A 25,752-nucleotide genomic window follows, 5' to 3' on the forward strand; every position below is an offset into this window, starting at 1 on the left:
GAAACTTTTCTTGTCCAGGTTAGGACTTGAGGACCATCCCACTACTTCTTTTAATCCTGAGCTGACATGTAGCGAGTTGTGTCTCTCCTGCGATACAGCCTCTGTGCTGGCATTTCTAGGGCTGAACTCTCCCAAACTTTCCCTTGCTAACTCAGGCAGTGCTGGCTGCGTACGGCAGCTTACGCAGGGACATCCTGTGCAGAAACTGAGCACCAGGTACTGTTGGTTTCACCTTTTATGCTAACTTCTGTGCAGGAAATGCGTCTTGCAGGTCTACGGGCTGTTTCTTTCCCAATGCCTAACAGGTCTTTTAAGCGCCTTCAGCTTCGTCAGGCTCCCTCATCTTTATCTCTGCGCATCACTGCCTCTGCAGAGCTCTCCTTCCACTGCTTTGCAGTCTGGTTTGAATCTCTCTGTATATTTTGGACTAGCCCAGGGCTTTATGAAAAGCACAGGGTGGGTGTTGGCCTGAAAGGATATGCGAAGTCCTGAGGATTCAGAGACTAATACCTTATTTGAATTATGTAGAGGATAATACGCATGTGCTACTCGCTGTAAGCTTTGTAGTTAGTGTATGGTTCCAGTGTTCACTGACGTTTTTCCATTCCCTGCAGAAAATGTATAAACAGAGGCTATGGAGTGGGTACAGTTTGGCAAGGTGTTGGAGCTTGTATCTAATTAAGCTTTCTATGCATCAGCGACAAAGGTGGGCTTTCAGAGCTGCCCTTCTGGGCTTTGGGCTCTGACTTACCCAGGTAGCGCTTTGCTACGCAGACACATGAGACGTTAATCTCAGTGGTCTGTAGGATGCTCAAATAGAAGAGAAAATTAACTGAAATGGGTTGTTCTTTTGGAGCACAAACAATGTTTAATTGGTGTCAAAGTATCTTCTGTGTTGTGACTGAGTAAACCAATACTGTGGCATAAAAAGCAGATCAGCCCTGACAGCAGAGCCACTCATGAGGAATGCTTACCCCAAAACATTTGCAAGTAACAAGTTTAAATGGATTACAGGTCTGAGGAGCCTGTTAGAGATGAGCAGGATGTTGGAATGAGTGAGGTTGCTTTTTCTTTCATACGGCTTCAGTTGCTGGGAGCTGAGCTGCTCCGGGCTCTGAAGGGGGTTCCCGGCGCTTTGTGGGGCACTGCTGGGAGCACACAACACTCCATTGCTCAAGCGAAATGCTGCAGCCTTGCCGCTTTGCTAGGGGAGGAGTGCCCTCATATCGTGCTGCAGGTATCCATCTGATGCATTGTCATGATGTATTACATCTGTGCCAGTTTTAAATTGGTGTTGTGAAAGATTTTGAGGCAGAATTCATATCCCTTCTTCTCTCTCCTCTCGCATTTTGTAGCAGCAGGGGACAGTGCCCTTGGGCCTGGAGGAAACCTTCGAGATTGGTGTTTCTGCTGTGCTTGCGTAGCACAGATGTTAACTGAGTTTGCCTGTTTTCATCTTTCTGTTGACTCCATGTATTGTGTCTTTGTCTCGTTAACCCTCGCATCTGGCTACTTCAAGACTTAACATTTTTGTCAGCGCTGAGTTCCATTTGATCTAGCCTTCCATTTTCTTGCTGAACATCATGCTGGGGGTATTACCAAAATGGCAGGCTTCTCTGCTTGTTTTTTTTTTTTCATGAGGGTTTATACAAATGTGCACCCTTTTTTCATAAACATAGGTTCTGAGAAACCATAGCACAGGCTGCTCCGTTGTGCATAACCACTGATTAATTATGTGTGTTTGCTGCTTTTGTGTTTGTTTTGACACTTAGCGAGATTGTCAGCATTGGTATTCTGGCACCTTTCCATCTAGAGATGCATGAGGTGTTGGGATGCTCATTTTCTCGAGCATTGTGGGAAAAGGGGCACAGACATCTCTGATTTCAGTGTCTCCCAAGATCATCTATGGAGGATTCTTTCTTTCAGAGAAGAATAATGCACTTCCTGTAACTGAAGTTCTCTGAAAAGTGCTATCCTCTGCATTGTCATCTTGGGCTTTATTATCCTGGGAGCTGACAGTGGGATTATACAGTGCAAACAGAGCCTGGCCAAAAGGAGCCTCTGTGCATGTGTTGTGTTCCCCGCTATTGTGCGAGGTCAATGTGGTTTAAAAACAAAGCAACCCCTCCCTCCCCCCAAACGTGAACTAAAAAAAAACCCCAAAAGATCAAACTTCAGACTCCTAGCTACTGGAAGAGTTCTCTTGGTTGGTGACTGCAGCGTCTGCTGTCTTCAAACATAGCAAAACTCTGGTAATTCCTTTATACAGGGAGACTGGGGTGTGTATTTTTGCAGTACATGCACTTTCACAGTCTGCCTTGCATCAGGGGATCTAAATTTTAGGAGTCCATGTCAGTGCTGAGGTGATGGGGTACACCTGTAGTGACCGCTACCTTGAGAGGTCTGACTGCAAGTAACGCAATTCAAAGTGTAAGAGGCTTGCGATATACTGAGGTGGATTAAACAGAAGCATAAAACTAATCAGCTATTCGCCTCAATGTTGTTAACCATTTTAACACTGATAGGCTAGATTTCCAAATGCTAAGCACTAATGCATCAGGAAGTCCCCCACCATTGGCGTCAAGAGGTTTCTGCTAACTGTAGAATTCTCAACATAGTTTGATTTCTTCTGTTTTTTTTAAATGCATTTAGCTCTGGCTTGAAAAAATATCCAGAGGGATCAGGAGTGGTGCAAACAGCAGCTGCTAATCCTCCAGTAGAGCCTAGTGTGGCAAAGAAAGGACCCATTTCCATCTCTAATGTCAAAGACGAGATGTCAGCAGTACAGATAGAGCCCTCTGAGTCCCATCTTGAAAGAGCAGTAAGGGGGTCTGCTGCGAGACTGGCAGAAACGCCTGTGGAGGAAGCGGATGCTGGAGTTGAAGTTACTGTGGCATCTATCAAGTTTGCTGACACCGAATCATCTGAAGCGAAGTCAGAAGAGATGCTGCTGCTGCCTTCCAGTGTGGAGAAAGAAGAGGCAGTTAAAGATAATGCTGAACTAGAGCTGTTTGAACCTGCTGTCGTAGCTGCATCAGAGGAGGGAATTAAAGCGGAAGATGAAGAGTTGCCTGCTCCTGCCATTGAATTGCCAGAAGAGTTGTCCGATGTGGGCAAGGCTGAAGACGTGCCGTCAGGTTGTGCTGTGAAGCCGGCAGCGTGGGAATCAACAGGGGCCGTCCCTGGAGCGGTGCCCCCTGATTCTGACGCAGCTTCGGTGGAGGTGGTGTCATCAGTTGTCACACAGACAGACAACAAGTTGGATGCTCCTGAAAAAAATCCTGTTTCTGATGCTGTGAGAACCGAACATGAAATATCTGTAACTCCGATAACGGAGAAGAAACCTGTGCTTAGAACTGGGGTGGCCATGGAGAAGAAACTGGATGTAGCTGGAGCCGACAGAGAGACGAAACCAGAAGAGCCTGCATTCAGAGCTGGAAGAGCTGTGGAGGAGAACCCTGAAAACTTTTTGGTCAAGACTGGGGCAGAGGCAGAGAAGAAACTTGAACAATCTGTGGCCAAGGTTGGGGCTGTTGTGGAAGATGATGCAAATGCTGTCAATGAGAACAACGAGGGAAGTTTAATCAAAGCCCATCAAAATAAAGGAGCAGGACCAGCAAAAACTGATGAAGCCCACAAAGCAGTTACGTTAAACTCTTCTTTATCTGTCAAGGAATTTTCCTCTGTTGGGAGAACGATTTTAAAGGCAGTGGTGTCTCTTCCGGATATATCAAAGTCAAGGGTTCCAGTACAGAGAAAAGAGCCTTCCCTGTGTAAAGGAGGGGAACAGAGAGCTCCTTTGAAACCTGAGACCCAGGGCCAAGCAGCAGTGGAGAAGAACATCGCATCAAAAGAAGCAGGTCACCCGAAACCTGGTAACAGCCGATCAAGCCTGGGAGATGGCAGCGGCAAATGTAAAGTGAACAGAAGTTCTGTTGTTGATGGAAAGGGAGGCAATGGGAGGAATTCATCTCAGCAAGAGAAGGACTCACGAGAGGAATCTAGGGCTAGTTCAAAACAGTCTCAAGAGGGAGAGAGTAGATCATCCAGCATGAAGAAAGACAACAGCAGCAATAAGGTGAGGAGGGCAGGAAGGCCGGTTCAGTGTGCCTGATCAGTAACTAACTCCATGCTTCTCTCAGATGTTGAGTATGGGACAATGAGATTATGTTCCCCTTCCCTTTTCCATAAATCACTCAGCTGGTTTGGGCCAACAGACAAGTTGGAATAGCGAGATGGCGGGCAACCAGTTGCTTTTAGATGCAGTGTGTGCAACGCAAGTACGTAACTGGTTTGAAAATGCTACTTGGAAAAAAATGCAGGAAGGTATTTTTGAAGTGAGTCTTTTATTGAGTGTCATAACTTTATGTTCTTGGATTAGTTCTGAATGGGAATTAATAAGCTTTCTGTCCTTTTGTGAGCTGATATTTGCTTTGTCAAGTCCTACACAGACACTGGTTACTGAAAAGAGGCTACTAAGCAAGGTATTACCTGTGACTTGTTGCTAGAGACTGTATGCCTGGACTCTACCGCTGACGGTTGGCTTAGATCTGTATTTGCCAAGCATGTGATCAGAAGCAGCAATCTGGACAACCTAAAAAAGTTCATTAAGGGAAAAAATAGCTGATTTTTTTTTTAATATTATTTTTTCTCTTGTGGACGGGTTAGTTGGCTTAACTGGTTTCATGTGAACTTTTGTCTGATTTTGCAGGCTTCTGTTGGTGGCAGTGCTAAAGCTTCAAAAAGTGACACTAGCAGCAGTGCAAAACAAAAGGAGGTAAGGATACAACCACAACTGAACTTAACATACAGATTGTCTTGAAAGTGTGTGCGTGTACGCTAAGAATCTTTAGCATCCTTCCCTAGGGAATTTTTTGTATTACTGGCTGTTATGGACTATGGGCATAAAGCTGTAAGGTCAAGTCATTTGGAAGAGAAACTTAATTAAAGAAGTGAGTGTTAAAAGGAGGTGTTTTTTTTAGTCTTGGATGTTATTTGAGAAAGAGCACATTAACTATTTGGATCCCCAGCTACCTGCATGAGATCTGTGTTTGTCATCACACTTGTGAGAAGAGGGAAGGAAGGCTGAATTCCTCTAGCCCCTTACAAATGATTTTGTACAACAGGAGGTAGTTAGAACATCTCCATCCATGGTACCTTCTCTACGCAGAGGTGTATTTCCAGTGGGTTCTGCAGAGCAAGGATTACTGCACGTTTTTGGTGCAGTGTTGGTTTGAAGATCAGCTTGGGAGTCTGTAGGCTCAGGTGCTAAAAAGCCCGCATTCTTATGTGAAGGTGAAAAGAGATACCCCCTCTCTCTCTGAGATAGCTTGGGCTTTGGGAGAGAAAAGCAGAAAGAAGGTGATAAAAGCCTGTATTGATGAGTTTGTAGAAGTAGCATTACAGGATCAAATCGAAGATCTACCAGGTAAGTAGTGGATTCCTATGGAAAATGGATTTCTGGGATAAAGTTTGGAGCCCTACATCCTTTCACTAACCTTAATCCATGTAAACTTTCTGCATCACCAGCACAGTGTGTTTGTGAAGTTGGTGGTGGCGATGGTAATAGAGAACACTTTCACAACTGAGGTTCCGGATGTGTGTGTTAATCCCCAAGGGGAAATTCTGCAGCCTTTGAAAAAAGGCTTTGTAATTCCAGCTACTTCTTACTGCTTTATTCCTCACTGTTATAGCTGATGAGAACCAAGATCTGTGTTTTCCTTTTCATGGAAGGAAGAATGCAGTAATGTTTGATTTCAGTATAAATATAACCAGGTACTTCCTTCTTCTTCGCCATGGTCATATTTGCATTAAATATTCAAGTTTCTGCATCAGAATGTGGTGGAGGCATGCGTTATTTCTAGTATCTGTTAGCTTTTTGAAAAAGAAAGGGAAGAAAAGCCATGTAGCCTTTGAATTTCAGATTACTTTTTCTGCTGGAAAAAAGGTATTTCTTAGCTGCAATCTTACTCAGATTACAGAGGAGTTTATCTTGCCTTGGCCTTAAAAGTTCTTCTTTGACAAGAGTTTTTTCATTCTTGTGTGGAATACCGACTGGTATTTGGCAGCGGGATGAATATTTTTTTTGGGAGAATAAAAATAATTCAGACTCATTCATTGAAGAAATTGAATACATAATTTGGGGTGTAATGGATATTTGGGTGCATTTTACTGTCTGAAATTAATTTACTCATTGGCTTCAAGTACCCATCTTTTCTGCCTTATCCTGCCATCCTGATTATAAGCGTGTAGCTATTTTATAGTGAACAAATTATAATACTGTAGTCAAAAAATGTGACTGCTGTCTAATCAAATAACCTAAAAGTAATTCAGGGTTAATTCAGTCTTTTCTTAAATTCAGTATCTATCTATACATCCTCCTCCAGATGCTTTCAGCTATCTACGGCATTAAATTGCTTCTAATTCTTTGCAGTTGCCCTAGAATAAATTGTGTGAGCCCTGATGGGAGCTGGCATGGTCAAACTGCAGGGTAGGAGGATTTTTAGATGCAGGACATGGTCCAGTAAGAGCATGCCGCTGACTGAGGAGAATTAGAAAAGGTCAGGCTCTGCCCTCTTAAGCATAAAAAAAATCATTAAGGCGTTTTCCAGAAAGCTGGAGCCATTTGTTAGGAAATTGAAACCAAAGAGGCAAGATGGAACAGTTGAGTAGTCATCAGGATACAGAATGACTTTGCTGGATCAAAACATCTGATGTAGGCTCCTGTTCTGTAGCAGCAGCCAACAGCATATGCCTAGGGAAGAGAATGAGATACTGACACAAGGTAATAGTATTTTTGAAGGATGCTCTGGAGGTATTCAGTTTTTCACTAGTCTTCCTGCGAGTGCAAAAATCACGAGTATTCAGGGCATCGACCCGGTTCTTTTAATAGACATACATTTTTGTCTATTCACCCACTGAGTTTTTGAAAAATGCTTTGAGTTTCTGAGTTAAATCCACTTACTTAACACAAATGCTGATAATGAAAACTTCTACGTGAGACTGAAGGCCTGAAAATTTGTTTCTACCCTCAAGTTGCATTTTTTTTTTTTGTTCCCCCCTTGAGGCAGCTTCAGTGTGTAGAGATTTTTCCATAGGCACCCTGTGGATGGAGGTGTTTGTGTCAGTGTGTGAATGTTAAATTTTGTTATATTCACATTTTTACACTTTCTAGGAAGAAGAGCTGTTTCCATTTAACCTGGATGAATTTGTTACTGTGGATGAGGTGGTAGAGGAAATTGAGTCTCCTGTTAAAACACGGCGAAATCCACCAAGGGGTAAGAGAAAAGATGGTGCTAAAAACAATTCTTCTGAGCCTAGTTCCAAGAGAAGGAAAGGGAAGAGCTCTGTGGCACGCATCGCTGAAAGCGAACACTCTTTTGTCACTTTGGATGAAATCGGTGAGGATGAGGATGTGGCTGCACAGCTAATGGGAGTTGTGAATTTAGAAGCGCTGAGTGACCCACAGGGCCTCGTTGTTGTGGATGAAGTGATGGAGGAGGAAGAACTTATGTCAGAAGCAGTAAAGGATCCACAGTCGCTTGTTACTTTGGATGAGATATCTGAGCAGGAGGACTTCAGTTCTCATAAAGATGTCCCTGGGTCAGTTTTCGAGGAGCGGGTTTTGAAAGCTGAACCCTTGGTAACTGTAGATGAAATTGGTGAAGTTGAAGAGCTGCCCCTGAATGAACCTGCAGACTTGAATATTGAGGATGTGCTGAAACACAGGGAGGATGATAAAGTGGCCGCTGAGGATACTGGAGATTGTGCTTCCTCGCAGGTGCCCGATGATCCCAGCGCTTTAGTGACGGTTGATGAAATACAAGAGGACAATGAAGATAATCCTCTAGTGACTTTGGATGAAGTTAATGAAGATGAAGATGATTTTCTGGCAGATTTCAATCGTCTAAAAGAGGAGCTAAACTTTGTTACAGTAGACGAAGTTGGAGAGGAGGATGAGGAAGAAGAAAATACTTGCCCAGAGAAAAATCTGAATGAAGATGAAGATGATGAAGACATTGTTGCTGTTGCAGGACCAGAAGAGGAGGAAATTGCTGCCATTGCAGGACCAGAAGAGGAGGATATTGTTGCTGTTGCAGGACCAGAAGAAATGGAAATTCTAGGAGATACGAGTCCAGAAGAAGAAATGATTGCAATCTCAAAGTCAAAAGGTAAGGAATCTTTCATAGGTTCTAGAGGGGAAATAAAAAATAAGATGCTCATAATCAGTGCCACGCACAAGGAGATCCTTGTAGCAAATAGAGGGAACTGAAAAAAAACCCAAATATTTAACAAAATTAATGAAAGAGATGCTGGGGAAAAAAATGGAGACTACCTAACACTGTAGAGGTTATATATAGCCTTTAATTACAGGGCCAAACTTCATTAAAACAGGTAAGTCAAATGAAATAGACCAGGGATCCTCAAACTACGGCCTGCGGGCAGGATACGGCCCCCAGGGTCCTCAATCCGGCCCCCGGTATTTACAGCCCCCCCCCCCCCCACCCCGCCGGGGGTTGGGGGGGAAACCAAGCAGCCGCAGATGACTGCCTGCCACTGCATCCGCGTGCCGGCCCCCTGGTTAAAAGGTTTGAGGACCCCTGAAATAGACTAACAGGTACGAAGACGTAACAGCTTCCAAAGAGGATCTAAAGGAAAGAATGTAGAACATCATCTGCATTGTGGAATTAGCAAAGGGTTAAAAAAAGTCCTGACGCGGAGCCAAGTAGGGAGGGCTATATATAACTGATACACAAGAAGAGTTTTGGCCAAAGCGTGGGTAAAGGAAGGATCTATGTGATGTCTTCCACAAATATCGAGTTCTCTTTCTGCCTCTGCTGATGCAGCTGAGCACTGACACAGCACCTTTTGTTCTGGTGTTTTGGAAAAGCTTCTCTCCCATCTCATGCCTATTGCCTAGCAGGAGCACGCTGACTAGTGCAGATGTGGAGGAGTTGCAGAAGCAGCAGATCTCTTGCTTAAAACAGAGTATTTTAAACTTCAGTTTCTATAAACATTAGGAAAAGGATTAGTTGATTGTATGCACCCCCAAAATTACTTAAATGTTATATATTGTTTTAATCTTGTACTGTTACAGAACATAAGTTTCCCTGTGATTAACAAAAACATTTACTGAAAATGCAAAATATCTTCTGTTAGAAAGTCAGCTGTAAAAAGACCTCCTAAAATATTCAAGCCCTTGAGTTGATTTCTGATCTAACTGGTAGTGACACATTGTAATAAATGTATTTGATACACAGTAAATAAGTGATTTTAGTTCCTCTTTGTGTAATAGAAGTTGCAGGCAAAAGAGTGGGTACGGCAAAATCTGCTAAAGCATCTTGGGGTGCAAGAGACTGATGCTGCCCGTTGTGTTCCTTCGACAGCATCCTGGGTTCGTTGTTAGGGCAAAGGATTTGTTGCATTAGCTTTGTTTAGGATATGTTGATACCTAGATAAATATTTGAATATAGAATTAGAAAGAAACCAGATGTTTTTGATGTGTGACTCTTCACCTGCCAGTCAGACTGCTTCAGTAGTCTAAACCCCAAAGACCTTATTTATCTTGTAATGGAGGAGACTGTCAAACTCCTTATCTCCAGAAAAAATCTTAAAATGTTGGGTTTGATCTTTCCTTAGAGCTGATTAATCTGATAATTTTATTCTCTTGGTTTTGGCTGGTTCTGTAATGGTGCTGAATACTGCTGTCAGACCTGGAGCTAGATTAATCCAGCTGTTGGACCTTCAGCTGGATTAATTCATGAAGTTTGGTAGCTTGTATTATAAAGAAGTTTGAGATTTTTGGGATCATCATCACAAAGTTGGTTTGAAGCTGTTGATAAGAGGGTAGAGGACGGTAGCTGAGAGCGGCAGTGGTACGTCTGTGAAGAGTGCTGTGTGGTCAGGAGTGCTTTTGGGGTCGCTCACCACAGCACCGGGGCTGTATTTGGAAGCCTTACCTGCAGGACTGCTGATGTCAGGCATTCCTGAAAATTGCTCTATGGAAAGACCAAACCAAACAGTGGAGAAAACAGCAAGGCCCGTACAGATGGTGTGTGTTTGAAGCAGTAACGAGCTGTTATAGCTCTATAGAATATGTGTTTAAACTAGCAGATACTTTTCTTTAACATGCATTTATGGCCTCCAGTAGATCAGCTGGGATCAGGACATAAAGAACCAGAGTCTAAGCGGAAGAAAATGGCTTCTTCAGATCTATCAAAGACGCAGAGTACTCCAAAAGGTAAAACCAAAAAAACCCAAAACAAAACCAAAGCCCACCCCAAATGCTCCATACTTTTCTTGCCGGAAGACAGCTTTTTTGCCCCTTTGAAAACGCCTCCTTTGCCTTGTTACCACATTTAACTTTAAAGTCATGGCCCATAATCTGGTGGGTTTTGTGATTTGTTTTTTTGTTTTGCTTTGTGGTTTTTTAATCTTGGGTCCTACAAACGCATGTTTGACAAGTTTCTGCTGTTGGCTCGATAGCAGCACCAAAATGAAAAGTTCTTTTTTCCTAAAATTTACAAATGTAGGCTAACGTATTTATAATTAGCACAGTGCAGTGTAATATCTGCTTACTGTTCTAATTCTGTTAGGAGTTTTATTACCAACTTGCAACGTATAGAAATGAAGGAACTGCTTACATAATTTTAAAAACTGTTTAGTTTTAGGCAGTTCTGTGAGGAGCAGGGAGTTGGACTTGATGATCCTTGTGGATCCCTTCCAGCTCGAGATACTAGAATTCTATGTGTGTGTGCATATATATTTATATTTTCGAAGATCCTAATCTAAAATACTTTCCTGTAAAACTACTGACAACACTTGAACTGTAAAAGAAGTTGCTAGGAAAATACAGATCCTTGCCTGATGGCTTGTGTGATAATCTCTGCGACAGAAAATGCTTGTGTAACGTGCTGCAGGACAGAGGTTAAACTCGGCAAGAGGTGGTATATAATATACTTTCAAGGCCAAAAGACGCTGAGGTAGTTGCAGTGAACTTCAGATCCAGAAGGTCATTTGCCCTGTTTGCAGAAAATTGTGTCCTCTGTTTATTGAAGTAGGGCAGGTAACCAACTTGGATTAAACGCCCAGTTTTTGGAATACTGAAAAAAATTAACAAACTTACTCCCAGTAATAGCAAATTGTACAGATTTGGCTAAAGGAATCCAATTTTTAAATATTTTTGAAAGCTGTGTTTTGTTAATGGGCTGTTTCAAAGCTGTGTTTTGTTCATGTGAATGTTGTGTGCTGTCTCTTCAGATTTGGATTACCTCCTTCCAAAGGCTGGCTTTTTCTGTCAGATCTGCTCGCTGTTCTACGCAGATGAAACGTCTGTGAAAAATCACTGCAAGACACTGCTTCATCAGCAAAACATGGAGGTAATGCTCGAGCTTCTCCAAACACACAGGGGTGCAGAGAATTACCGTTCTAAAAATGGTTGCTTTAATGAGTGATACTAATTTCCTAGTGGTGCCGGGAGCTCGTCTTAATACTTCAAGGGGGTTTAGTTTAAAACTTGGACACAGACACTGTTAAATTACTCATCAGCTACATAAAGCCTTCCTTACCTGGAAAGGCGTGGGGAGGATAGCTGTTACCTTCCCTTCATTTTTAAGAAATGATTTTTAAAAACTGCGCCAGGTGTCCGAAAGCATGGTTTTGTCAGATTTCCTGGCTTGCTGAAACTGCAGATTGGCTGAAATATCTTGCAGATATAAAATGACCAAAAGGTCACTTTGTCAACCAGAAGACTGAAGTTTGGGATCAAAACTCCCCTTAGCCCTCAGCAGCACATCTTGCTGTGTCCCCATCCGGTGGGGAGAGGCAGCCCCTTCTGGGTGAGGTGCCGGTGTGAGGGGTAGAGAACTGGGAAGGTATTTATCGACATAGGCTGTTGTAAGGTAGGTGTCATGAATACGCGGCCTGTGGGGAATATTGAATAACTATTTTATATTTCATGAGCAGACACTGGTGTCTGTCACAGTGTGAAATCCTGATACCCAATAAATATTTTGCTGCACTCCACTCGGGAGCTTCACTGCTCGGTGGCTGTGTGGGGGTCAGTTTGCGAGCAAAACTAAATGTTTTTCAGTACAAATCGCGTGTTACCAGCATAAAGAGCAGGGTGGCTTTTGGCCAGTGCCTTTGTGAACTTTGCACTGGTTTAGAGCATGATCTTGTTGCAGATGAGGAGTAACACAGCAGTATAATTTCATTGGCTGCCCTTATTTCTACAGAAATTCATGGCCAAGCAGAAGGATGAGGATAACGGTGGGGAAGAGCGGAGTTCAAGGTGATCGGAGGAGAGAAGAATTCTTTCAGTGAATTAAACTTAGGGTCCAGTCAATTTTGTGTATTTTGTTATGTTTTAATTTGTAATTCTGTTTCAGAAAGAATCATTTATGTTGTATAAATTGAGCTCGGTATAGACAGACTAAAAGAAAAACATACAGTGGCTTTGATTTATATATCAAATCATCTGACTTGGAAGAGACTTCTTTTACAAGTGTTGACATAAAATAAATGTTCTTACTGTATAGTTAACACCAGGGGATTGCGTTTGGTGTGATTTATTGTGTTTTGTTAACTCTGGATCACAACAGAGAGTAGGAGGGAATTTGTTCTTGAGTTCTCCATCCAGTGCCACTTTACAGAGCTCTCAGCAGGCGAAATTTCACATGCTACATATGCTCCGTACTGCTCCAGAGCAGTGACCCTCATGGTGAAAATTTCAGTGATCCTGTGGATTGTTATGTTCCCTTTAGCTGGATTTTTTTCTAAGGCCTCTGTGATCTCATGGTAATTTTGGGAAGATAAAGCCGAGGCCATGAAGGGGAGCAGAGCGGATTCCAGCACTGTTAGCATGCCTGTCATTCCTGCAGTCAGCCAGGGAGGTCACCATCTCTTGCTGTTTCTCCTTGGTGACCAAGTTTGCTTGTTTATTTTGGGTTGGTTTTGCCTGTTTGTTCCAGTCTGTCGGTCAAAGCCTGTGGAGCACTCAGCAGCATGGCTGAACATGGCAATTTTCTCTTCCAGTGTTGCTCACTGCTCAGTCTGGGGTTCTGACTGGTGTGCTCTTAGCAGTGGGTCACAACTGTATCATGATTGACTTTGAGCTTTTATTTTCTACCTAGCCACTTGAAATTTATTTAAAAGACTGGTTTTTGAAATCCATCATTGTCTCTGCTACTCCTTCAGACTTTGGGTAGTTGATTTTGGTTGAATTCTGTTCCTGGAGGAAGAGTGCAGAAGCATTCCTGCAGGTCCAAGGAAAAGGAGAGACTTTGCTGTTCTTCCTGGTGGGGTATTACAGGTCATACCTGTGCCATAGCTGGGGCAAAAATCCTTGTGCCTGCAGACCTCTGATCAGTAAAGCACTGAAATAAACTGAACATGGGGTTTAGCAAAGGAAGCACCTGTGTGTTGCTGGTGGGGAACATGCTCCTTGGTGGGACACGATCAAGCTCGCAGGACCTTGCTTCTTCAAGAGCAAGTGTGTGCAGAAAGAGGTACTTTGTATTTCACATTTTGAAGTTGTTGCATGATACCGAGCTGGTAAGTGTCTTTAAACATCCATCTGCTGCCTGAGGTCCGTGCCATGTATGTGCGAAGAGGACAGAGCCTGCTCTGAAGGCTCCAAAAAGCCGACTTCGCTTTGGGCTGCTCATGTAGTTGACAGAGCAGTCACACTGTCTGACAGGCAGGCAACAGAATTTTGTAAATTATTGCTGTTTGGGCTTCTCTTTTTTTTTTTTTTGGTTTTTTTTTTGTTTGTTTGTTTTGTGGGGTTTTTTTTGGTTTTGCTTGCGTCCCTTGATAAAGAACGTGAACTGGCTGCTGGTGTATGCTGGTGAGTCACTGCACTGGGCTGTCCTGGCATGTCCATCCCCTGCCAACAGATAAGTGTCTCAAAAATTCGGGTGAGGGATTTAGACCAGCAAATCCTTGGCAAGTCAGGGAGCATGCTTCAGGGTAAGAACGCGCCTGCGTTGAGAGTGCGTGTACGCCCGCCTCCCCCTGCTCTGTTCGGGATCTGACCTCTAATCCAAAGCAGTGAGCAGTACAGATGAGACTGGCGTAATGCTATTTAACTGCTTAATTACCCTGTTACCCAGTTACCCTTGGGTTAGTAGTAATTCATATAGAAGAGAATTTAAAAATCCTGTTTGAAATAATGGGATGCAAACTGGAATTTAGTGTGAGGAGCATCTGCGGAGCTGTGCTGCCAAGCTGTTCCACAGCTGGGAGAGACTGGAGGCTCCTTGGGGAGCTGCCAGCGGCATCCTCCACTGCCCGGCACCGCTTGGGACCTTTGCAGTGGTTTTTCCCAGCCTCACCAGAGCACAGGATGTGGCCTTCGGTCCTCGTTAGTCCCATCTCCTGTACAATGTAGCTTTATGTGTTTGCGCTTCTGAGTTTTCAGTTGCTCTGTGGAGTTGGGAAGGCAATTCTTGCCACGGTTTCTCTTTGTTGCTTTATCTGTGCAGAAGACGAGAAAACAATGTTGTTCTTCATTCCTGCTTCTGCCACGCGAGCTTCGGTCCCAGTTTGCCTCTGCTGAGCGTATAGAGGGCTGAGGGGGGAGAGAAGCACCCTGGGGACCCACCGGTCTGTTGGGGTCCTTGGCCGTGCTCTGCTCCCACACGTGGCTCTGACAGCTGCCGAGTGGGCCTGGGCTTGGTGATCGCCGGTTCTGGAAGCAGCCTAAGCTCATCCTCCCACTGCTCCCCCTTCCCTGCTTTGTCTCCCCTTCACCGAAGGCTTTAGGGTGATAACCACGCTTTCTTCCCAAGCCTGTAGCTCTTGCTTTAAAAGAAGCGGCTTTTCCTAGACTTGATGCTTGGAAATCACCTGAGATGCCAGCAGCTCTGCAGTTTTAGATGCTACTCCAAGGGCAAGGTGTTGGCAAATGAAGAAAACAATTTGTTTGTTAATTGACTTGAGCCCTGCACAGCCTCCCCAGGTACACCCCGTCAATGGGGCTGGGGGCAGCTCTGGGTGCCCAAGGTGGGTGAGGGCAGCAGCTTGGGGGGCTTCATCTTGGCTGAGGCCCTGATGCCCACTCGTTGCCTGCCTGCTCCCAGCCCAGAGCTGGAGGCTTCCTGTGACCAGGAAGATGGGATCCAGCACCAGCTGCCATCTGGCCGCGCGGCAGTGTGGCTCTGGAGGATGGCAAGGGCTGTGGATGGGGACTTGGTCAGTAAATCCTATTTCTGCTCTGCATCTGCTTCCTCTTCGCTCGCAGCTCCCCGGACCCTGTTTGTGCCTGGCCGAGAGACACCAGAATAAAGACACCAGACGTTTATCCATCCTAGATAAAGCCAGGTAAGTGCTGCAGCATCCCAGGAAAAGATGCAGGAGTGGTGAGGGCTACTTAACTGGGAATTTTGAGGAAAAAAACATTCTGTCCCTCTCAGGGTGATAGGGAAAAAAAAAAGTAGGAAAAATGAGATAAACCTCCCCAAACAGAATTACAGCACGAGCTATTATGGGTTTTCTGAAGTTTGCTCCCCAAAACGTGTGGTGCTGCACTTCATCCTGGGCCAACCAGTGCTGCAAACTGAGGTTATTTTAGAGCTGCTGGTAATTAAACCGGCCACGTGCTGTGTGCCCTGTCCACTTGGCACATCCATAGGGACGCTGCCGCAGGCGTCTTGGCTGCGGGTGCCTTGAGTAAAATCTGCGAAGCTTTTGCAGCAGCGTTTTTTTATCAGGATTTTTTTTCCCTCCCGCTGGGCATCGCTGAGCTCAGCCCAGTGCTCACGGGGCGCCCAGCCAGGCGAGCTTATTTTGAGGGTCTTGGAAAAGAAATAGTCCTTGTAGGGCTGGGATGGTGGGGTCTGTGGGTCTCTTGGGGCACCAGGATGGGGACTTAGGTGCTCCTGGTGGGCCAAGATGGATGGACAAGGGACAAAGTGGCTTTTTCAAGGGATTTGTGCTAAATATCAGAGGGATGCAAAAGGAGGGAGGGATGGAGCGGCAGGAGGGGGATATGGGTACTGGGGGGGCCCTGCGGCTGGGCCACGCTGCCTCCTGTGAGTGCACTCGGCTTTAATCACCACTGATAATTAAATTTCAGCTAAATATGATAACTCTGCTGCTTCCGGAAGGTTTCTGCTTTGGTGGTCAATCCCTGTGCTGGTGTCCCGCCAGGCATCGGTTGTTGGTGCAGTGGTTAGTGCCTCAGCAGTGCAAAACAGGTTTCAGGTTTAGATAATGTGAAAGAGGGTAAAGGGGAGTGATACGGGTCAGCAGCCAGGGGGGTGCAGAGTGGGAAGAGGGGTCCTGGCCTCCCTGGGAGGGAGGGACCTCATTGAGCCCCTTGCTGGGAAACCCAGGGGTAAAAATAGCCTCCCTGAAATAGCCGGGTGCCGTAGCTGTCCCCACCTGTCACTGCACGGCTGATCACAGCTGTGCCAAAATGGGACACGTCCTTCTGGGGAAACTGAGGCAGGGGACGGCACGTGGGGAGGGTCCCCCCCACCCATGGGTGCTGCTCAGCACAGGGGTGGACTGCTTGCAGCGGCACCCCCGGGCTGGGGGTTTGCTCTCATGGGAGGGACCCAGCTTTGTGCCCGGCTGAGGGGTGCCGCAGGGTTCACATTGAATATCCCTCGGCTCCCCCGCACAGCCCACTTTCCCACCCCAGAGCTAATGTTGCCCCCCCGGCCCCGGCCCTGGCCTCGGGGTGAGGGGCTGGGGCTGCACCTGGAGGCTCCCCAACCCCCTGCTTGGTGGGGGGGACCAGCCCTAAGCACCCCCCGCCCTCCATCCTCCGGGGGCTCTGCCAGCCGCCCCAAGGAGCGTGTGTGTGGGGTCTCCCCCACGCTGCCCCGCCTGCGGGGCCGCATCCAGCCCCGGCCGCAGCCGTTCCCCTTTAAGAGGGGCGGGTCCCGGGGGAGGGGGGCGGTGGGTCCCGGGCGGGGGCCGGCGGGGCGGGAGGCGGCCGGGCCGGAGCGATGCTCCGCGTCTTCATCCTCCACGCGGAAAATGTCCGCACGCCGGACGCGGACATCAGCGATGCCTACTGCTCCGCCGGCTTCGGAGGTGCGGGGAGGGGGGGTGGTGGTGGTGGTGGTGGGTCGCGTTGGGGGGGTGGTGGGGGTTGCATCGGGTTCTGTCCAGTCGGCGGGGACGGTGCTGGAAGGGGTGGGGTGGGGTCCTGCGTCTTCATCCATCCCGTGCCCGCCCCGCCCCGATCTGATGCGCCCCCCTCCCGCAACGTGTGGTGCACGCAGCCCCCCACCCTCGTGGGTCCCGTTGCCCCCCTGCTCTGTGCGGAGTGGATGCGTGGGGAGTCCCCCCTGGGATCTTTCCTTACTTGAGGGGGAGAGGGGGGCAGAGCCGCGGGGGGGCATAGCTGAGCGGTGACGGCACCCGCCAGCCGGGGCTATTTCTGGCCTCTGCTCGGCGCTGGGAGTGCTGATGGGCAGGCGGGTGCTGCCACCCTTGCCCGTGGCCCCCATGGGCGAGGGTCCCACGGGTGCGTGGGGCTGGTTGCATGTTGGGAACCTGCCGGACACCTAGTTCCCCGGCCCCCCACCCCTCTGCCTGCACCCCCGCAGTTCTGACCCCCCCAGCCCTCTCCCTGGGCCGGGTGTGGGGGGGTCCCTTTGCCCGGGGATTCATTCACAGCGCACCCCCATCGCAGCGGGCCCTATCCTGCAGCACCCCACGGCTGAGCTGTTGCTTTGCCAGGCTCGGGGGGCTCTGCCGTGGCTCCCCATGAGATGACGGGGCTGGGCAGGGTGCGGGAGGAGGGGGCAGTGCTGGGCCGCTGTCTGTCCCTGGTCCCCTGGGTGGTGGCGGTGGCCGCAGGGGAGCCAGCCTAGGCTGGCTCCCAAACCCTCCCCGTGAGGGGTGGCAGGAGACGTGAGATACCCACTGGCCCCTCGCGGCTTGTTTATAATGCTCTGGATATCTTTAGGGTGAAAAAGCACCTTTTTGGGGCTGTGTGTCAGCAGCTGTGCCTGGTTCTGTGGCTGGGGGGGACTGTGACCTTCCTTCGTGGCACAGAGATCCCTGCCCCACTGTCACAGTGTCCCTGTCTGTGGTCACAGCTGTGGGAAGCCTCTTGCCCACCGGGCTGAGCACCAGCTTTTCCCTCCCTGTGACAGAGGGACAATCCCTGCCTCTGCTCTTGGGGACAGGGAAGGGGGTGGCAGCAGGAATGTGTCCCCCGCAACCACTGGTGTCAGCTCAGCCCAAGGGTGCTGATGCTCTGCAGCCCTGTGGTGTGTCACCCCCACAGCCCCAGTGCTCCAGTGTTACCAGGGGCTTGCGTGTGTGTGGCATCTCCCACATCCTGCTGCCTCAGCATCCCCGGAGGTGTTCCATCCCTAGGGTCCACTGCTTGGGCATTCCTGCAGCTCACAGTGCTCCCTGGTCCAGGTACTTGGTCACCCTGAACTTGCAGCATCCCCAGAAGCTTGTGCTTTTGCACCCTTGGGCCTTGCAGTACCCCTGGGTCTGGATGATTCACCATCCCCAGGGCTTGCAGCGTCCTTGGGGCCCCATGCTCAGGCACCCCAAGGTCCCACAGCACCCCAAAGCTTGCAGCATTCCCAGTCCTGGTGATTTACCATCCCCAGGGCATCCCTGGATCCCAGTGATTTGTTTACCATCCCTGGGGTTCACAGCATCCCTGGATCCTGGTGCTTGGGCGTCCTCGGGGTTCACAGCATCCCTGGGTCCTGATGATTTAATTTACCATCTCAGGGGCTTGCAGCATCTCCAGATCCCAGTGCTCAGCCATCCTCGAATTCTGCAGCATCCCTGGGTGTCACTAATTTATTTACCATCCCCGGATCCCGGTTCTTGGACATCCTCAGAGCCTGCAGTATCCCTGGATCCTGGTGCTCGGGCATCCTCAGATCCTTGCAGCATCCTTGGGTGTCATTCATTTATTTACCACTCCCGGAGCTCGCAGCATCCCTGACTCCCGGTGATTTAATTCACCGTCCCCGGGTCTCTCAGCATACCCGGCTCCCGGGTCTTTGGTAGCCCCGTGGCTCGCAGCATCCCGCCTCTTGCAACCTCGGGAGCCACCGCGCTGGGGCGCTCCGTGTCGCCGTTCGGGCAGCTCCTCCGACCGCCGGGGGGTGGGGGTGGGGGTGGGTGGGAGGCGGTGAATGGGGGGCCGGATCGTGCCCGGGGCCGAGCCCTCTTTGGCTTCACCGTGCCCTGCTCCATGGTCCAGCCATGCTGCGTTGCTTGCTCCAACGAGCCAGCCACCTCCCCAACTTGGACAAGGGGGACAAACAAAGCGACCCTGTGGCCAGCCTGACTTTCCGAGGTGAGGGGACCCCAAATCTTGGGAGTGGGCAGGATTATTGCTTTGCTAGATTCTTGTTTGGTTTTACAGCTTCCTCCAGCAAAGCCCGGCTTATGCGGGGCGCCCGGCCAGGATGTATGTCCTGGCTGGGTGCCCCGCAGAAGCCGGGCTTTGCTAAACCCCATCCTTGTCCTAAATCCTTGCAAAATTCCACCCCCTCACCCATATTGCCCACTCCACTACCCAGTGCACCGTAACCCCCTCCATCCCCACCTTCTGATGCATCCCGTGCTGACACGCATGATGCATCCCAGGGTCCCTGGGGTGGACTGTGAATTTTATTGCTCTTCCTCCGTGATTTTGGGGGTGTGCAGGGTTGTGGGGGACAGTGAAAAATGCTGTTGCCTCAGTGGGGATTTTTCCTGGGGGACGACGACAGTCATTTAGTACTGCCACCCAGTGTCACGGCATCTAAAAGGGGGTGAGCCGCGGCAAAGAGCAGGACCTGGCTTTGCTGCAGGGTGTCGCACCTTTGGGTGCTCTCAGTCGCTCTTGTACTTTGCTCTCGTTAAGGTCTTCTAATTAATAATATGAGATTGACAAAAAGAAAGCTTTATCTAGGGGGTAATGGCATTGCTGTGGGTGTTGGAGGATGAAGGTCTGGGAAGGGAGCGCTGCATTTGCACCTCGAAAGTCCTCACATGAGGATGTCACTATTTTTTTTTCTTTCTTGACAGCCATTTCCTGGTGGTGGAAAATGTCCATTTTTAGAAAAAAAAAATAAAGAAAGGAAAGGGATGAGTGGCTTCTGACCTAGCCTTTCCTGTGCTGTGTGGGGTGGGTGGGGGGAATGGTGCTACTGCCAGCCCCTTCCCTGCCGGCTCCGGGACCCCTCGTGTGTTCCACCCCACCGTGGGTGCTGGGTGCTTGCCCAGAGTGGGCTCCATCCATCCTCTGCCAAGGTGCAAAGCAGTGGCCAAGTCACAGTCCTGGGAATGTGGGGGGAATTCCAGGGCTCTGCATCCCATGGGCATGAGGCATAAGCAGGAGACGTGCCTTACATCGAGGGTGTTATCTCTCAGGCTCGGTGACATTGTCCAGAGGTGCTGTGTTGGGGCGATGGCAGCTCTGCCTGCCCCCGGCTCCAGCCTGGCTCCCGCGGCCACTCCAGCTCCGGGCTGGGAGATGGAGCAGAGACTGGAAATCTTTTGTCTGAAATGAGAGAAATCTTAAAATCTGAAACAGGAAAAGATTCATTTAGTGATGTGAAAACAACAACAACAAAAAAGGAGAATATTTTGAATGAGCGCCTCAGGCTCCCCGTCAGTCCTGTGTGCCATACCCACAGCCTGGGGTACCTATAGATATCTATAGGGCGCTGCAGGGCGCCTGGCTGGTGTCCCCCGGGGTTTGAGTCACCGCTATTGTTCGGCTCTTCCTTTTCCTCTTCCCCCAGTCCCTCCCGTGATGTGGCCCCTTGGGGCCGGCGTTTGGCTGGTTTTCAGTGTTTTGTGAAGGTCGCGGTTTCAGGGTGCAGCTGTTGTGGGGAGCTGCTCTGGCAGGGCTGGAGACCCCCAGCACTGCGGCTCCTCAGGATGTTGGGTTTGTGCTGCTTTTAACTGCTGCTGCCCGACTCTACGCCCTGGAATGGCTGCGGTCCCACACCTGGGGACCAGGTGACAGTACCCCCATCTGCGTCTTTTGGGGATGTTAGTGGGCCAGCCCCCCCAGCCTGTTCAGTGTGCAGGCATCCAGCTGGTGGTCGCAGGGGAACCTGTCTGGGACTGTACTGAGGTCTGGTGTGGGGGAGGAGGATGTTTGGGTCCCCTGTGACATTTTCCAGCCCAAGATCCCACGCAGCAGCCTTTGGGAGCCTCCTCTCTGCCCTGCTCATGGGGAATCTGAGGCACGGTGCATTGAAATGACTCCCTCAGGGCTTTCCAGCCAGGTTTGTGGCAGGGCTGGAGCTCAAAGTGGGGCTCCAGAGCCTATGTGTGCAAGGAGCAGGGCCTAATCCTGCTCCTGGGAGCTGCAGGTATCACTGGAGGCTTCCAGCCTCGCATGCATGTGGTGGATGGAGTTTAATTTTGGGGTCTTGCCCCACAGTTAGGCAGGGAAGCTGGTCTGACCTGTCTGTGTCCCTTCCTGCAGGTGTGAAGAAGAGGACAAAAGTCATCAAGAACAATGTGAACCCCGTATGGAACGAGGTGAGTGTGTCTCCATCCTTGTCCCCATCCCCACAGGGAACAGCCTGGGCATGGAGGGTGCTGTGGGACTCGGGTGCAAGCCCAGCCAGGTGACCCAGGCACAAGGGGCTTGGGGGACCTGGTGATGCCCCGGGATTGTCACCTCATGGAGGGGGTTGGGGTCGGTCCCCATCACCCCACCATGGACAGCTTCATGTCCAAGATTCTGGGCAGCAGAGGAGTAGAATTGAGCCACTGGGCAGCAGAGGAGCGGAATTGAGCCAGCTCCGTGCAGCCCTTTGCTCCTGCCTCTTCCCCTTCCATCAAGATCTTATCAGGGCTAGGCACGCACATTAAAAGAAGCTGTTTAAAAATATTGCAGCTCAAAGGGAAAACAAGTGTGTTTTATTCATCAGTCTGGCCCAGGGGAGGATATTTTTTTCACGCACCTTCTTCCTTCTAACCCTGACCTGTTCTTACGTGGCTCAAAACTTAAAAAAAAAGGGGTTTTGGTGAGCAATTAACACTGTTTTGGTGCAGAAATGCTGTGTGCCAGCTCCCGTTTTTTGCTCCTTCACTTTTAATCCATGATGAGGGGAAGGTGTTTGCCTGGGGCATGGTTTTTCTGTGGGTCTGCTGGGAAATTTTGCTCCAGGCATGTGCAGTGCTGAGACTTGTGCTGTCGGTATAGTGACAGTGAAATGGGTCTGGTGTTTTGGTTCTCCACTTCCAAAAGACCCCGGAGGTGCTGGAGCCACTGGAAGCTGGCATTGAGCATCGTGGCCTCGGCTGGCCACTGACCCTGGCTCCTTTCTTATCCCTTCCAGGGCTTCGAGTGGGATTTGAAGGGAACTCCCCTGGACCCGGGTGCTGAGCTGACCGTCGTTGTGAAAGACCATGAGACTGTGGGGCGGAACAGGTGGGTTTCTGGGTCAGATACTGGGTGTGAGCCCCCTGCCCTGCTCCCACCACCAGCACAGCCTGTGCATGCCCAAGGCTTTGCACAACAGGGCTGGGGAGGGGGCTTGGGCTCTTCCCTGGCTCCGCATGTTGCACGCCAGTGCCGGCTGCCCTTTGCCACGGTGGCGGCTGGTGGGAGGCGAGAGCCGCATTTCTGGGCTGCTTCGCTCAAGGGCTGGGGAGAAAAAACAGTATTTGAGGGCCAGGAGCACATAAGGGACCCTTGTGCCCACCACCGCCCCCGGGCTGTCGCACCAGCACAGCTGCCTGTCCCAGGAGCAGTGCTGGCGCTGTGAGGCCGTGGTGATGGGCACTTGGCTGGGGACTTGTGAGACGGCAGCCAAGCTCCTTTCCCAAGCATGCTGTGCCGGCAGAGCTGGAAAGGGCGGGCGTTTGCAAAACAAACAGCCCAGGGCGGCTTCCTTTCTCACAGCAGTTCCTGGTGCCCCTCATACCAGGGACAGCAGAGGTTTCCCCATGGATCTGGGGTCTCCCTCCTTGCAGTGATGGCGTTAGGAAGGAGGGTGAGAGCAGGTGGTGATGCCGCCTCCAGCCCCGGGGTACTCAGCCAGCAACCCACGTCTGCATGTCGGGCTCCTTCGGTCAGGATCAGTGCTTGGACAGGATAAAAAATAAAGGAAGGAAGTTATTTTTGGGCAGCGGAGGGTGGGAACCTGCTGTCCTGCTCTGGCTGGGATGGGGTGGATGGCCCTGGCGTGAAGGATACCATTTCCATGTCTGGAGCCGATGCTGGATTTGCTCTTGGGCTGGAGGCCAGCGGAGGTGGAAATTGGGTCTGGTCCAGTTCGGTGGCGTCGTGTGTCTTTATAAATAGCGAGGGGAGGATGGGAGAAGGGTTCCGGCTCCCAGCACAGGGAGATGGTGTCTACCAGTGTGGGGAGCAGCCACTCCGTTTTGACCCATGGAGACTGAGATGCTCTTGCGAGTGGTCCCCTCTCCATCACAAAGGTGACAGTGGAATTTTGCTTTTACTTCCTTTGGGAGAAAATACCAGCCTGACCACCCACATGGACGCTGCAATACCCAAATGGGGCAATTACCTGGTGACTGGCAATTAACGCTTGCTGTCTGAAGTCACAGAATCACAGCACAGTTTGGGTTGGAAGGGACCTTAAAGCCCACCCAGTCCCACCCCCTGCCATGGGCAGGGACACCTCCCACCAGCCCAGGTTGCTCCAAGCCCCATCCAGCCTGGCCTGGGACACTGCCAGGGATGGGGCATCCACAGCTGCTCTGGGCAGCCTGTGCCAGCGCCTCGCCACCCTCACAGGGAAGAATTTCTTCCTAATATCTGATCTGAATCTCCCCTCTTTCAGTGCAAAGCCATTCCCCTTTGTCCAACTCCTACACGCCCTTGTGAAAAGCCCCTCTCCAGCTTTCTTGCAGCCCCTTTAGGCACTGGTCCCCTTGGAGCCTTCCCTTCTCCAGGCTGAACCCCCCCAACTCTCCCAGCCCATCCCCACAGCAGAGCTGCTCCAGCCTCTGACCGTCCCCGTGGTCCCCTCTGGCCCCACTCCAACAGCTCCGCATCTCTCCTGTGATGAGGACCCCCGAGCTGGAGGCAGCACTGCAGGGGGGTCTCACCAGAGCGGGGCAGAGGGGCAGAGCCCCCTCCCTTGCCCGGCCAGCCACGCTGCAGGGGATGCAGCCCAGGGCACGGGTGGCTCTCTGGGCTGCGAGCACACAGTGCTGGGTCATGCCCAGCTTCTCATCCAACAGCACCTCTGGGTCCTTCTGGGCAGGGCTGCTCTCCATCCCTTCATCCCCCCAGCTGTGCTGGGGTGGGGGATTGCACCAGCCCAGGTGCAGGACCTTGCACTTGGCCTTGTTGAACCTCATGAAGTTCACATGGGCCCATTTCTTGTGCTTCTCCAGGTCCCTCTGGACAGCATCCCTTCCCTTGAGTGAATCACCTGCATCACTCAGCTTGGTGCCATCTCCTAAGTGGCTGAGGGTGCACTCAATTCCACTGTCTATGTCCATCGAGAAGATACTAAATATTATTGGTCCCACTATGGACCCTTGAGGAACACCACTCATTCCTGGTTTCCACTTGGGCATTGACTGTAACTCTTCAGAAGCAGCCATCCAGTCAATTCCTTACCTAACAATCAATCCATCAAACCTGTGTCTCTCCAATTTAGAGTTATGAAGGTTCTTGAAAACTGTACCAAGGCCTTAGAGAAGTCCAGGTAGATGTCAAGTGTAGCTCTTCCCTTGCCCACTGATGTGGCCAGTAGAAGGCCACCAGATTAATCAGGCACAATTTGCCCATGGCGAGGGCACATTGGCCATCTCTAATCACCTCCCCGCCTTCCATGCCTTTCGACATGTCTTCCTGGAGGATCTGCTCCACAATCTTGTCGTGCTGTTAGGACAGGAAAAAGTGGTCTGGGGGCTTTCCTGGCTCTGGGTGGCAGGAGCTGGGCAGCAGCACTGGTCCGACTCTGCAGCCAGCCCTGGTTTGTGGGGGAACTGGCACTGCTGTCTGGGGTGGGAGGTGGCATGGTGCAGGAAGGGTTAACCAGAAGTGGAGCACCAGGGAGATGCTGAAACTCAGTAGGGGAAAATCGGTTTTATGGTGGTTTAAAATCCTTCTGGATGATGGTGGCATAGGGACACCAGCCTCGGCTGCCAGCTTGGATCTCACCCACCCCTGGGGAAACCCCTGCCCCTGGCAGCTCTGCTTTCTTCGCTGGCAAAGGAAGATCCATCAGCGCTTTGGGCTGGGGCTCCTGGTGCCTCAGTGTGGACTTTTAATGCTTTTCCTTGCTAAAAAGTGGACAAAGCCCCTGGAGATGCTTGCCCCTGTTGTTTCATCTGGGCTGGCTCTGAGTCACCAAATGTCCCCCCGGGCAGCTGCCAGCAAGTGTCCCCCCCTGCCCCTCCCCTGTGGGTTGGTGGTGGGTGCCGGGTTGGCAGCATCTGCAACTCCTCAGCCCCTTCCCCCACCCATGTCCCTGGTGCTCTTTGCCCCCAGGTTTTTGGGAGAAGCCCGAGTGCCCCTGCGAGATGTCCTCTCCTCGCCCAGCCTGGCAGCCTCCTACAACCTCCCCTTGCTGGACACCAAGAAGCAGAGCACTGGGGTGAGTCCATGCGCCCGAACCAGTATGAGCCATGTCCCTGCCAGCTACAGCTCCCAGTTGGAGACCAGTCTGAGCCATGTCCCTACCAGCTGTAGCTCCCAGTTGGAGACCAGTGTGAGCAATGCCCCTGCCAGTTGCAGCTCCCAGTTGGAGACCAGTGTGAGCAATGCCCCTGCCAGTTGCAGCTCCCAGTTGGAGACCAGTGTGAGCAATGTCCCTGCTGTGT

The 25,752-nt window shown here is 50.1% G+C and overlaps 2 protein-coding genes and 1 long non-coding RNA gene across 14 annotated transcripts in view; 2 read left to right on the forward strand and 1 right to left on the reverse strand.

Moving 5' to 3' along the window:
• ZNF638 (zinc finger protein 638) overlaps positions 1-12,548 on the forward strand; it is a 66,442-nt gene extending 53,894 nt beyond the window's left edge. For all 3 annotated transcript variants that reach the window (XM_080395661.1, XM_080395662.1, XM_080395660.1), the window contains exons 21-26: positions 2,653-4,078; positions 4,712-4,777; positions 7,175-8,171; positions 10,148-10,240; positions 11,260-11,378; positions 12,237-12,548. In XM_080395661.1, the coding sequence (XP_080251787.1) occupies positions 2,653-4,078; positions 4,712-4,777; positions 7,175-8,171; positions 10,148-10,240; positions 11,260-11,378; positions 12,237-12,296 (2,761 nt within the window). In that variant the 3' untranslated portion in view covers positions 12,297-12,548. The remainder of the gene's footprint in view (positions 1-2,652; positions 4,079-4,711; positions 4,778-7,174; positions 8,172-10,147; positions 10,241-11,259; positions 11,379-12,236) is intronic.
• Positions 1-25,752, reverse strand: part of LOC308067269 — a 139,221-nt gene that overhangs the window by 74,357 nt on the left and 39,112 nt on the right. The window lies entirely within an intron of this gene.
• DYSF (dysferlin) overlaps positions 16,794-25,752 on the forward strand; it is a 105,514-nt gene continuing 96,555 nt past the window's right edge. For 3 of the 10 annotated variants that reach the window (XM_080395695.1, XM_080395697.1, XM_080395702.1), the window contains exons 1-4: positions 17,782-19,294; positions 21,425-21,480; positions 22,287-22,378; positions 25,421-25,526. In XM_080395695.1, the coding sequence (XP_080251821.1) occupies positions 19,201-19,294; positions 21,425-21,480; positions 22,287-22,378; positions 25,421-25,526 (348 nt within the window). In that variant the 5' untranslated portion in view covers positions 17,782-19,200. Of the gene's footprint in view, positions 17,047-17,781; positions 19,295-21,424; positions 21,481-22,286; positions 22,379-25,420; positions 25,527-25,752 lie in introns of those variants that run through there. The other 7 variants (XM_080395699.1, XM_080395700.1, XM_080395704.1 and 4 more) reach the window with 4 other exon arrangements.

This window comes from Falco punctatus (assembly GCF_963210335.1).
Source record: "Falco punctatus genome assembly, chromosome: 1".
Taxonomy (NCBI): Eukaryota; Metazoa; Chordata; class Aves; order Falconiformes; family Falconidae; genus Falco; species Falco punctatus.